Raw genomic sequence first — 12,333 nt, forward strand, 5'->3', positions numbered from 1 at the left:
TTGCAGCAATGGAAACCATGCGTTAACCAACTGCTCAAAATCTGCATTTGAAACATTTATTTACAACAAACATACAGAATAGTTACACTTTAATTTTACAAAGCTTGCAAACTGCACGCACGCGTAATGTATGTCGTGTTTTGAATGTTTCTTGTAGCTTAGATTGGTCACAAATAACGAATAACTGGATTTATTTTAAATCGATGAAATTGTACGTATGTTTGCCAGAATTACAAATACTGACGGTCAGAATCAGAATGACTGTATCGTGGTAGTTTGCAAATGACCGTAATAAAGATTTAATACTGACCGTGCGTGTTCTGTAATATGAAATACAGCGATGTTTGTTATGTAAGTTTGGGTTATTGTGAAACGTAAACAAATGTATATAACAACAAATATCATTCAAACACACAAATAAGCGATTTGCCAATTCTGCTAGGGCTGTAACTGACGCATGCGCACCACGGTGTGTCCAGCTGACAGCATGAGAGCAAAGAATGTAAACAAAACCAACGTGAACCGCAGCATGACTGAAGGAGGACTCAGCGGCACAAGTTCTGATGTGTGCGTTTAATTCGCATGTTTGCACTTTCTTAAAACGTTTTTTAATTATGTAATTATATATGCTAATTTGGTGTTTCAAATACTAATAAAAAACGTTTAACTTCAGTGTTGTTTTGAAATACCATTCTAATAATATATTGTATCGTTAAGATCGATTTTAGGAAAAAGAAAAACACATCTGAAGTCTTTTTCTGCAGTAAAAGTAAAACATGTCCGTGCTGCAACAGGTTGACTGGGTGTTAAGCGATAAGCTATTTTTTAAACGAGTGGGTGGTGTGAAATTAAACTTCCTTTCTATTACCACTAACTCGGACTGTTTATTATAAACAGAAGAGCCCGCACAAGTAGAATGCATTTCTAAATATTAAAGCTTTGCGTTTGTTATGCGGAAACTATAGGGGACTTGACAACAAAGAGCTTAAAGAGGGGCTTTGCAAAGTATTAAAGAAATGAAGGATTAAAGAAATGCATAATATGCAGTTCGGCGCAAGCGGACAAGCCCGTGCTTGCACTCTACTTGGGAAGAACCCTCAGGGGACAACAATTTTGACAACCATACTTGTATCAGCCTTGATGAATCAACTTGTGTTTTTTTATGTACGCAAAATAAGTGACGACTATCACAAGGGTAGAACTTTAAACGTCACTCTTTAAAGAACGGACGCTAGCGAGAACAAGGTGTAGATCAAACGACGCGACGTCATTAACCGGTGGCCGCACTTCCTGGTGCTTTATTCAAGGATCGCCGTGCCGAGGGAACCGAAACGGCGCGTGGGAAGTGTCACCGAGGAGAGAGCGCGCGACGACGGAGCGAGGAATGCGGCGGTGTTGCGCCAGGTAGCGGCCGAACGAGAAGATTCGCGAACGGGGCGAGAGACGCTGTTTTATTTCCCGCCGCGTGCGCGAGCCACCGCTGACGCGATGCTGTAGCCATGGACAGCAGGATAAAGTAAGTCCGCATTTATTTACGTGACGAATTCCTCCGGTTCGTCACGGTGCGATTGCATCGGTCCATGTCATGGAACCGCGACACGGTTTGAAATAAACAACGGCGTTTGCGAGTCCGTTGGTCAGCTCGTTATCTTTACTGCGAGGGGGTGACAGGTCCGGCTGACCGGTTAGCACTTTACCTCAGGCATGCTAACTAGCCTAGCCGGATTCCTGCACATACGTGCAAACACTTGACAGCAGTAAATATTTCCTATAAACCTTCATGTCGTTGTAATGTGATTTATCGTAACACACGCGCTGCAAACACCGCATGAGCGTTTTTGCGTAAAGTAAACACACGTCTTTCAATTTCGACCCGTCAGTCAGGGGAAAAATGTGCAAGGAACAATACATTCACGTCAATATGTTAGTGAGTTGGGATTGTTTTGGTGTCTTGCAGGGAGAATCCTGCGAGGACGTTTGATCTGGTGCTACAGGTTGCGTGTCCATCGTCTGAAAATGAAGGTGAGTTTTCGTTTCTCATTTTGTTCGCATGATAACGGTTGTTCAGATTGTGATTTGTCAACAAACAATTGCTTTATTATTCCAAAGTCAGCACTTCGTGTTTCTTGGTTTGTAAGTGACTGTGTGTTTTGTATAGGAAATGACTGTTCTAGTATTGTTTGGGGTTGTTGAAGGGCTTGATATGATATAGATGCGTAAATGGTGAGGTCTCATGACTAAGCAAAGTCTCAGGAAGGAAATTATTATTATAGGATTGCAGGGTGGTCCAATTTTGCTGTGGTGGGACAGTCTGTGTGTGCTTTCATATCATAAAACTAAGCATTCGCTTTAAGACTTAAAGGGGTAGCTCACAAATGTTTATTGTCAATTTCTTATCCTCATATCATTCCAAATAAATGGAGTAGGGTATGACCTTCCTTTTGTAAACTCAAAAGAAGATATTTTTCATTGAACGTTGGTAACCAAACAACATTGCCCCCCATAGATTGCCATTGTATGGAGACAAAACCACTGAGACATTTCTTAAAATATCATCTTTACCGTTTCACGGAAGAAAGAGTCATATACAGGTTTTGAACGACATGTGGATGAATAAATGATGAGCAACGATTCATTTTTAGGTTGTCTTTCCCTTTACTTTAGCACCTTTAAAACCCCCAGGTGCATTGAGAAACTAGTGCAAGAGTTTTCGGGTCTGATCTGACATTGATCATTCTCCGTGAATCTGTATCCTATTTTCCGAGGATGGAGCGGAATGTGAAGGAAAAACATTACAAATCAATTTTCTAAGGCAAAGAACCGTTTCTATGTTTATATTTAATATGTTGTAAAATGATGTAGAAGTTCATGTCAAATGTTCAGCCTATCTTGTATCACAGATTTTTCTCCTGCCTTGTAACTGTCTTGACTCTTTTTGCTTGACATAAGAGTTAAAGAGCAGGTGGTTCACAGCGGCAGCTGTTGCTGTAACCAAAAAAGGAAAATATTCCTTGTCCAATCACTAATGTGAAATTTGAAATGAACCGTGGTCTCTGAGTTCCAACCCACTTCCCCTCATCATCTGTCAGTGTGCGTTTCATTTCCTGACCCTGACTCTCAGGATTGCAGCTTCACTTTAAAAGGCCTTTGGGCCAATGAGAAGTCACCTGATTCGTCATGAGCTTACAAGCTCAGGCACAGGAAACTCCTCCGCCCTGAGATAACAGTCATGTCATTAAGTCCATGCAATATCTTGTCGCAAATTTTATGTTGTGGTTGACAGAAAAGTTCTTTGCCTTCACCGTATTGGCTTTCAGTTGAAAGCATGTGATTGACTGCTCTCTCCCCGGTTATTGAGTTTCATACACAGTGGATATTAACATTACCTGTGGGAGCTTGGTTGTATGTGCGCAAAACATTATAAAACATGTAGCCAAATGGAGGGATTTTAGGGGAGTTGTGGTTATATGAATTATTCCATCGGAGTCATTGTATCTCATCAGACATTCAGCCTCTCTACTCACCTAGTGGGTCATTTAGTACAATTTGATATTTGAACAGGTCAAATAAAGTTTTCTGGTTCCTCTGGAGGTTGAAGGTAAAATGAAGCCATCAAATCAAGCTTATGATGGACTACGTGAGCTTTGATTCTAGGAAGTCCACTGTGTAGTACAGAGCTTCTTTTGTTATAACCACAGTGTCATTTGGTGTTATTTATTATATTTTCTATACTTGATTTAGTTTTCCCAGATTTCTGTTCTGTTCAATGTTCTGTTTGTTTTCTTTCATCAATTAGAAAGGTGTGAACTTTGTTTACCTGTTGATCAGCATCATCATTGTGCTTGGCACCAGCATCATTTGAGGAAATCAACCTTGCTCTAGTCTTATCTTTCATTTCCCCCTTTTTCAGAAGGACTGTAGTCTTAAATATATTACATTTCAAAGTTTCAGAATGGGTCACTTAGTCATGTACAGAGAGAAGATGATGTTTTGATGTTAATACAGGGTTCGAAAGAGTTGGGAGCAGCCACCCAAGAAGAATACCAGAGTCTGTCTGTATACTCAAATACAATAGGAACAGTTTTACAATTTAAACACGAATCTGATGTCTGCTGTGTACATAGTCACAATGACTTCATGATTTCCTAAAATCAAATTTTTTAATCATAAAACCACAAACACTAAGTATGTTATACGTTTACATTACAGTAGATATGTGAGAGGAATCCTCCTTCCTCCACTGACTGAACCCGATGTCTGATATATATGAGGCAGATTTTTTTCTTTTTTAACCTTCAACTCATAAAATCTAAATAAGTGATATAGAGTATTGCTTAAATGAAACATGTAGTGAAGACACGTCTCTTTAAATCAGTGCAATGATTGAGAAAAATTGAGTATTTATTGCAGGGTACAAGCAGTCTAATTCATAGTAATAATACATTGCTCAACTTTTAAGCACCTTCTCAAGCTGTTCTGAAGCATGCTTTTGTGCATGTTTGTTGGCAGACACTGCCATTAGTCAAATGGTCATAATCTAAGTAACAACTAAAATTAAAACAATCACTCATATTACACAGCCTGCTGCTCATACCTACGTTATATTTAGCTTTAGCCTTTTTCTTTTTTATAGGACAGGAAAGTAGATGGTCTTGTGGTCGAATGTGTTTAAACTACCACAAAAGACCGCCTACACACATAATGCGTAAATGAGGGGAAACAGCAAGTCAGGATTTTAACTTTGGCTGAAGACTTAAAAGTTTGGTTTAATGACGAAAAGAATGTTGTCTATCCTTTTCAGATTTCTAACACACACTTACAGTGTTCAACGTTCAGCGTGTCTCATGGCCGTAAGAGCAGAAACAAAAAACGCTTCTCTCTGTATTTTCGTTTTGTAACGAGGCATGGCTGCAGAGTGTGAGTTGCTCCATTTCACTGCCTCAGGGAGAGAAATTTTACGGTACAGAAACAGTATTTATAACGTCAGAGTTTATCTAGCTATACAATGTGGACAACTGTAATGATTTAGCACATCACAGTGTTATGCCGGTGATAATCCGGTTGCCGCAAGAGGCAGCTTCATGTATTCCACAAGAACGCTTAGCTGCTCACAGATGCACCTGCCTGTTAATCGGTCTAATTTGTGGCACAATCTGACAATGGCGATTCATTAAAAAATCCCCCAAATCGGCTGGCCGTTCAATCGGTCAACCTCTAGTTAAAACTCCATAAACACATCATGTTATATGGATACATTTCACATATGTGAGAGTAACTGTAATGCCAACTTAAAGTTGCTACACCTGTGTTACAGGCGGCGCTGTGCTCATGCGACGTGGTGTAAACACATAGCCCTAATGCGTGAGACGTGGCAAAAGTCAAATATGTCCGTCTAGCGCGTGTTTACATAAAAAATATAAAAAGTAACGCAGTGGAATAGAAAAACAATTTCTCTGTGAATGTCAGGCCCGGTCACTGTAGCTGGTCGCAATTTTCGAGCCCTGTAAAAGTGAATGTAGCAAATGTTCTTTTCGGTTGGCTGGGCAGGTGATATTTACAGTATATGTCCCCCTCAAATTAAATGGGATGCATTTAAAAACAAATAGTTTTAAAGATGTCATTTCTTTTCTGTTCCCAGCTCGGGTCTGGGGTTGACAGCCCCAGAATTTGCAAAGTAGGTGACTTATTTTAGCTAACATTGGAAGATGAATACTTTGCCAGATTGGATTAAGCATGACTCCCATACTTGTGCTTGGCACTACTGAGCCGCATTGATGTTTTTCATGGCCTGTGCCAAAGCCAGCAGATGATGCTGACTGTGCCAAGGCAGTAGGTGGAGACAGATGCTACCTGTCTTGCCTCCTATTTTCATCCAGATTGGAACCGGTAATAAAGCAATAAAAAATAATAGACCCGAATTTTACAACTACACTTGTGCTGCAATTAGCGAAGTGATTTTCAAGCAATGACCAACAGCTTAATTTTTCTTTGCACAGGCTGTGTGTGTATTTCATTGCTATTAAAAACCAGTTAAGCAAGGTTTGTTTGTCACTTGAAAAAGTTTTTCTTTACAAAAAACAACTATTTAAAATGTATTCTTGTCTTTATTATATTAAGTTTATTACATTTTCCCACGACATTGTAAGTGCCATGATATTAAAATCTCAAAAAAAGAAGTACCCGGATGATGCACTTTTTTTAATTTGTATTTTATTATTTTAACAAACAAAAACATACGAAAGGTAACCAACATAACAGAATCCACAAAAAAGAAGAAAAATATAACACAATTACAATAATTTGACAATATCAACCTAGAAGACAAGATTTAGAATTGTTTATAAATAAGAAAATTCTCCACTGGAAAAAATACATTAAAAGAAATGTATGTAAGACAAAAGATAGAATGGGTTTACCATTTATATATCAAAGAGTCTCAAGAAAGGTCCCCATTTGGCTCGATGAGGCACTACTTTAACAGAACATATGAAGTGTAGAACACTTCATGTACTCAACAGTCACGGTTTCGCACACGTTGCGAAAGGGAGGCGCTGCTATGAGATGCAGCACGAGCATAGTTATCTTGTGGAATGATTGTGCTTCAGTTTGATGGTGTCTGAAGTCATGCTGGCCCTGGGCATAACATTACAAGAAATGTACAAGAAATACAAAGTTTTTTATTGACATGCATTGTGCTGTGCTGATTGACGTCATATGCGTTTGTATGGAAAACCGATTGATGTCTGGTTAGTATAAAACCGTTTTGTATTCCATTTGGGATGATACACTTCTAAAAATCAGACACAAGATGGTTTAGGGCATATTGCATAGTGCATAGTATGTCATTTGGAAAACAACTTTAAATTGCACTTTATATTGCTAAGCCACAGCCTAACAGTTAGTCCACGTTGGAGTCTGCCATGTTAGATTTGAACAACCTGAAATATGTGTTCAAAAACATATTTTTAACATAGCAGAATAACATAATTTTCTGACTGCGGATTTCACACACCAGCCTTTGACAGGCCTGGGAGCCAAGAGTCTTATTGCCATTTGACCCCACCTTGTTAAATAACCTGATTGGCGCTCAGCTGTGTCTAGGGTTCAGAGCCAGCTAACACTTTGGTGGGAGTGTGCTGTTGGACTAACAGTGCCACTGTGCCTAAGATGGTGTTGATTGGCCATTACTCATAATGGCTGCAGTTGTATGCCCTGGATAGCTTGCGCATGGTTTTCTCATACTTTATATCATGCGGATTCTATTCGGTTTGATCGGCCCTCATTATACTCCTGCAACTTCATCGAGTCTCCTTAGTTTCCACCTTGCCAGCATCACTCATACAAAACTTAATGATGGAGAAAAGCTTTAGTTTGAATCCATGGCATAACTTCCCACTTACCCTTTCATAACTAAAGGGTCAAACTGAATTTAGTTCTATGAGAGTCGAGCAGAAACTGATTTTCACTTCAAAATTCTTAGTCAGTATTCTGCCTGTTTTTCTTGCTGTGCTGAAGAGTCTCATTAGTTGCGTACAGTCTGAAGCTGTTCCACTGAGGTTGTGAATACATGAATTTATGATTATGATGGAAGTTTTGCCAAATTCGCCAGTGCTGGAGTTGGGAGCTGCACTCTTTTTTTTTTTTCTTCAAATGTCATCTTAAGGCAGAACTTCTTTGTATCAGTTATAGGGGTGTGACGAGATCTCGTAGCATGAGATCTCGCGAGACCAATCTGATCTATCTCCCCATAGTTGAAAGTGAAATTACTATGCCCAATTCACTTAGATGAGCAGAGAACCTGAAGTGTATACTTTGAAGGGAGCAGGGAATTACTATCTCGTGGCTATTTAAAGCAGGTTACGTGAAGACTGTGTCACTGCTGATTTTTTTTAATCTAAAAGTTGACAAACAAAACCTCAAATATTGTTCCTGCAGTCCTGAAGTTCCCTTGCGTTGGCGCAAGTCACTGGTTTTGATTCCCAGGAAAGTTGCATTCTTGTATTTGTTGTACTACTTTTTCTTTGTGTAGCATTATTTATGTATAAACAAGCAAAGGTATTAAGTGCACGAAGTACTTTTTACAAATCAGTTTCAGGCTTTAGTACATTCGTATGTGGTTTCATTCAGCGTATGACATCACCATACTGCAAGAGCGACACAGAGCAGTGTACTGTGGAATCGTTCTCGCAGTATTGCAATGTCATACAGGGATCGATCTGCACAGCGACGCAGGAAGTTCAAGGCTCCCTGTCATTGCCATAGAAACCAAATCAGATATTACAAAAACATTAGAGAGCACCACGGGACACTCAAATCAGATCGAAACAGCTGATATACACAGTGTGCACAATCAATCATTTAAATTAGATTTCAATCGGATATGCACAAAAATCGGATAAGAGGTGACAGTCTGAGGTGGTCTTGGACGCATTCCAGTTAAAAACGAAATGTATCTGGTTGTTATAACCATATTTTTGTCTGCATGCAGGTTAATATTGCAATGCACAGGAGCTTAAATGAGTCCACGCAGCCGCGCAGCTTAAAGAAAACATTGGTTGTAATATTTCTGTACCCATGCTTTACAATTTTTACAAAAACTTTCCTGTGAGTTAACCGTAATTAGCGGACCCTTTGCAGATCCACCGCGGTTCTTATTTATAAGAAAAGAACAAGATAAGAAAACGGGTTTCAAAATGAATAACAAGGGCAGGCAAACAAAAGTAGTTCCTAGAAGTCATAATCGTCATATTGCATTGACAGATTGTTGGTTTGTTTTGTGCGTATGTGGCATGCTTTCGCTCTACAGATAACTGGCAGTCTTTTTTCCAGCTCAATGGCCATCTCAATAATGAAGTGTCCAGTGCTGGCGAGTGAAGCTCAGCTAATTTGACAGGAACAGTCAGGCCCTGCAGGGTCTCCGCCTTCTTCTTAGGTGTTTTGACCCCACGCATTCTCTTTCACAGCCTGCACGGGACCTGTTCTGCTACATGCAGATTGGTGGTTTGCGTGTGGATGGCAGCAGGTTAGATCTGCTGATTGGTGCAGTCTGAGAGGCAGAATACTGCAGGCTTCGTCACGATGCTGTGTGTCATCCAGACTTCCTTGTTTAAGTGCACCATTGCAGTCTGTATGTAAGAACATGGAAAGACTTCTTGGCAGGTCTATTCTGGGAGTTTTGAAATAACATAGATGTTAATTGGTCACACAACATAGTCAGGATGTGGTAAATAATTTAATCTATTGATTTAGATCTTATCTGATTTAGGACCCAGGAAGGTTATTTGCATTTACTTCCCCATATGTTAAGAAAATGTGGATTTGAGCAATGATGCAGTCATCTGCTTGCTTTTAGGGTCTTCTTTAACCCAGATGCATTGTTTATCTTCCCTCCTGATCTGAGTGGCACGCGGGCCTCGCGTCAGAGACGGAGAGCAGATAGAAATGACACAGACAGCACAATCGTCTAATGGAAGTAACATTTACTTAAACGTTAACAATACCATATACAGTATTCAGGTTATAGTTTCTAATCAGACATATTCTGTTTGTAAATGTATTGTTTCGGCATTGGCTTTCTTGCTCAGATTGTGTCATATACTTTCAAATAAAAACGTGACCGCATGCATTCCTGGAGCGCGATCGTCAGTGATTAAAACCTGCTGTGCTCACACAATTCACGTGACCCGTTTGTAATGCATTTATACTGTTTTTGGTTCAAACAATATTGTTTATTGTTGTTATACACTTCATTGCTATTTTACTTCAATAAAAATCAATAAAGAAATATTTAATTAATCATTATCGGCAGATACTGACCACCTCAGTTATCGTTATCGGCAAAATTAAATAAGGGTCGATTCTCTATTAATTCTTAATTTAACAACATTTGCATCGTTTTTTTGAGGATGAGACTGTGCTTATCCTCCAAGCATTAATAAAAGTTCACCACCACATATTTCTGTTTGCACAATAACCTTAAGAGCCAACTAGGCTTGCTATATCTACTCACTCCTCATTTTTCACAATGTTTTATATAGCCTTATCTTTGCTATGTTCTCGTGTGGATTGACTTGTGGCAATTTTTCGGGTTTTATATCCGAGTCGTGGCCTCTTTTTGGGCTCCAGCCCACTTTTCACCACTAAATGTAGGTCAGTCCCAATGCCCGTCTTTGTGGAGGCTTTGTCGTACAATTTGTCATAGGGTGTCTCATCCATGAGGTCATTTGTCACATATGAAACTAACTTGATTGGCTTCTTCTCTGATCATATTGCATTAGCATACATTATAATCATTTGTTAGGTATATGAGCACACCCCTTTTGTTTTGAAGTCATAGCACACATGAGTCATTCATCTTCACTTTGAGACAGCTGCTTATTGAAGGCAATAACTTACTTGACAATACGTCACTAGGCTTTTAAGAATCTTTGCACGCTGTTTATCGAAGTATTTAGTGTAAATGTACTATACAATCATCAGTTAGTAATTGCAATTAAAAAATAAAACATTTGCGTGATTTTAGCGATGATGATGTGTGTGCAAACTTCTTTCTTACATTTATTCGCATTATAAATTGTGAATGATCTTTTTTTCTGACATCCATTACAGCTGCCATGTGCGACAATGTTACGATGCCTTTATTTACGCCATACAATCCCTAAAACCAGTCCCATTTAAAAAGTTTCCTTATTCTGGCTCTTAATGTCACTGATAGATCAGTTCTGACAGATCCTTATCTCAGTCATAAAACACATTCTCTGTCCAAAGCCTAATTGTCATATGTTTTAATAGATAATTGAGTTTTTTTTCTGCTAGGTATCCCATTTTTAGATGTGTGTATGTGTATTGTGTGAGGCAGATGGTGCGAGCATATGGTTTGCAACTTGTGATTACCTGCTGCAACCCCTTTCCAGCTTTTCTCCTCGCGCACCCAAACCGAGTGGCTGCCCCCCTTTAAGAGCTAAAGACATTTTAATGTCCACGAGATGTAGCCTAGCTTGATAGAAGTCAGCTTTATGACTGTTGTGATTAGCTCGGCAGTACCTCCAGAGCACCTCCCCCACCCTCCTCTCTGTAACGTGCATATAAATTACAGTTGAGTCAGGAGTTAAGGTGTGATTTGCGAGGCAGATTGCTTGAATGTTCTTTATTCTCTTTGTGGTGAAATTGCTTTCTTTCCCACCGCGTGCTAGCTATGAGCCGAACCAAATGGTATGCAAAAATGAAAAAAAAGAATCTTTCACATACAGACAGTTGATAAACATTCCCGGGATTGGACATGTATTGTGACAGACTGTGCTAATATACAGTGATATGCCGGGACTGTCACATAGCCGACATCCATATGCTGCTCCACTCAATCATGAAGCTGTGAAATTGGGGTGCACCCCAACTAGCTTCAAGAATCAAGATTTTTTTCCTCTCTCTCTCTGTGCTGTTTCTCTGGCGGTTTTCTAAAAGCTATAAGTGCATGTAAAATATGCAAATGAATTGACACAGGCTTTTGACAAATTGTCACACTGTGCGGTGAAATGTGGGAATAATCAGCTTTTGATGTTTGTTGGAGAGTCTATTCGCTGCCTTTGTGGGAAGCCTATTTTTTCTTGGATCAGTACATTACACTTTATTATATTATACAAATTATTATACTACAGAATAGAGCTGCACAATAATGGGTAAAATTATAATTTGCTCAATTTTAATCATGATTATTAATCGCGATTATTCTGTCAGCTGAGTACTTTATTTCACTTCCGCATATTCGTTACACTTTACAGTCGGGGTGCAACGGATCACAAACTCACGGTTCGGATAATTTTTACGGATTTTGATTCACTGATCAGATAATTTTTCGGATCAGCTAAGGTAAATGCTCATCATAGTTTTATTATTAAATGAGCAGTTTAGAGAATTTTATTAAGTTGTGAAAATACGCTGAAGATATCAACAGATTCATTCAACAGGGAATCTTGTTTCGTATAACAGTTTTTATTGATCTTCTAGGCTATGTAATTTAGTATGCATGCGTTATTAAATAAAGTTATGTAAACATGCAGTCAGAGTAAAGAGATGACAAATGGATCTCTAAAGATCAAATTATAATTATGACCGGTGTTATGTGGTGGCGATCATGGAGTTAGTATCTCGACTGACTTTCTCTCATCTTCTCAAATGAATTACTGAATTATGAATGGGCAGCGCATCAAACTTGCTAAAGTGGTGTGCGTTTGTGCTTGAACGGCGTCATTTGCGCAATGACTGGATACTATTGGCTGTGACTCAACACAATTACTTAAACTTTATAGCTAGCCTTACGCAGGTTTATGATATAAG

General features: G+C 39.1%; 1 protein-coding gene across 1 annotated transcript in view; it reads left to right on the top strand.

Annotated features, from left to right (window-relative positions):
• The first annotated feature begins 1,034 nt into the window (after nt 1–1,034).
• dennd1b (DENN/MADD domain containing 1B) overlaps nt 1,035–12,333 on the top strand; it is a 77,475-nt gene continuing 66,176 nt past the window's right edge. Inside the window, exons 1-2 of the mRNA XM_079471772.1 lie at nt 1,035–1,516; nt 1,958–2,022. Coding sequence (XP_079327898.1) covers nt 1,500–1,516; nt 1,958–2,022 — 82 coding nt within the window. The 5' untranslated portion in view covers nt 1,035–1,499. The remainder of the gene's footprint in view (nt 1,517–1,957; nt 2,023–12,333) is intronic.

Source organism: Barbatula barbatula (genome assembly GCF_947034865.1).
Source record: "Barbatula barbatula genome assembly, chromosome: 13".
Classification (NCBI taxonomy): domain Eukaryota; kingdom Metazoa; phylum Chordata; class Actinopteri; order Cypriniformes; family Nemacheilidae; genus Barbatula; species Barbatula barbatula.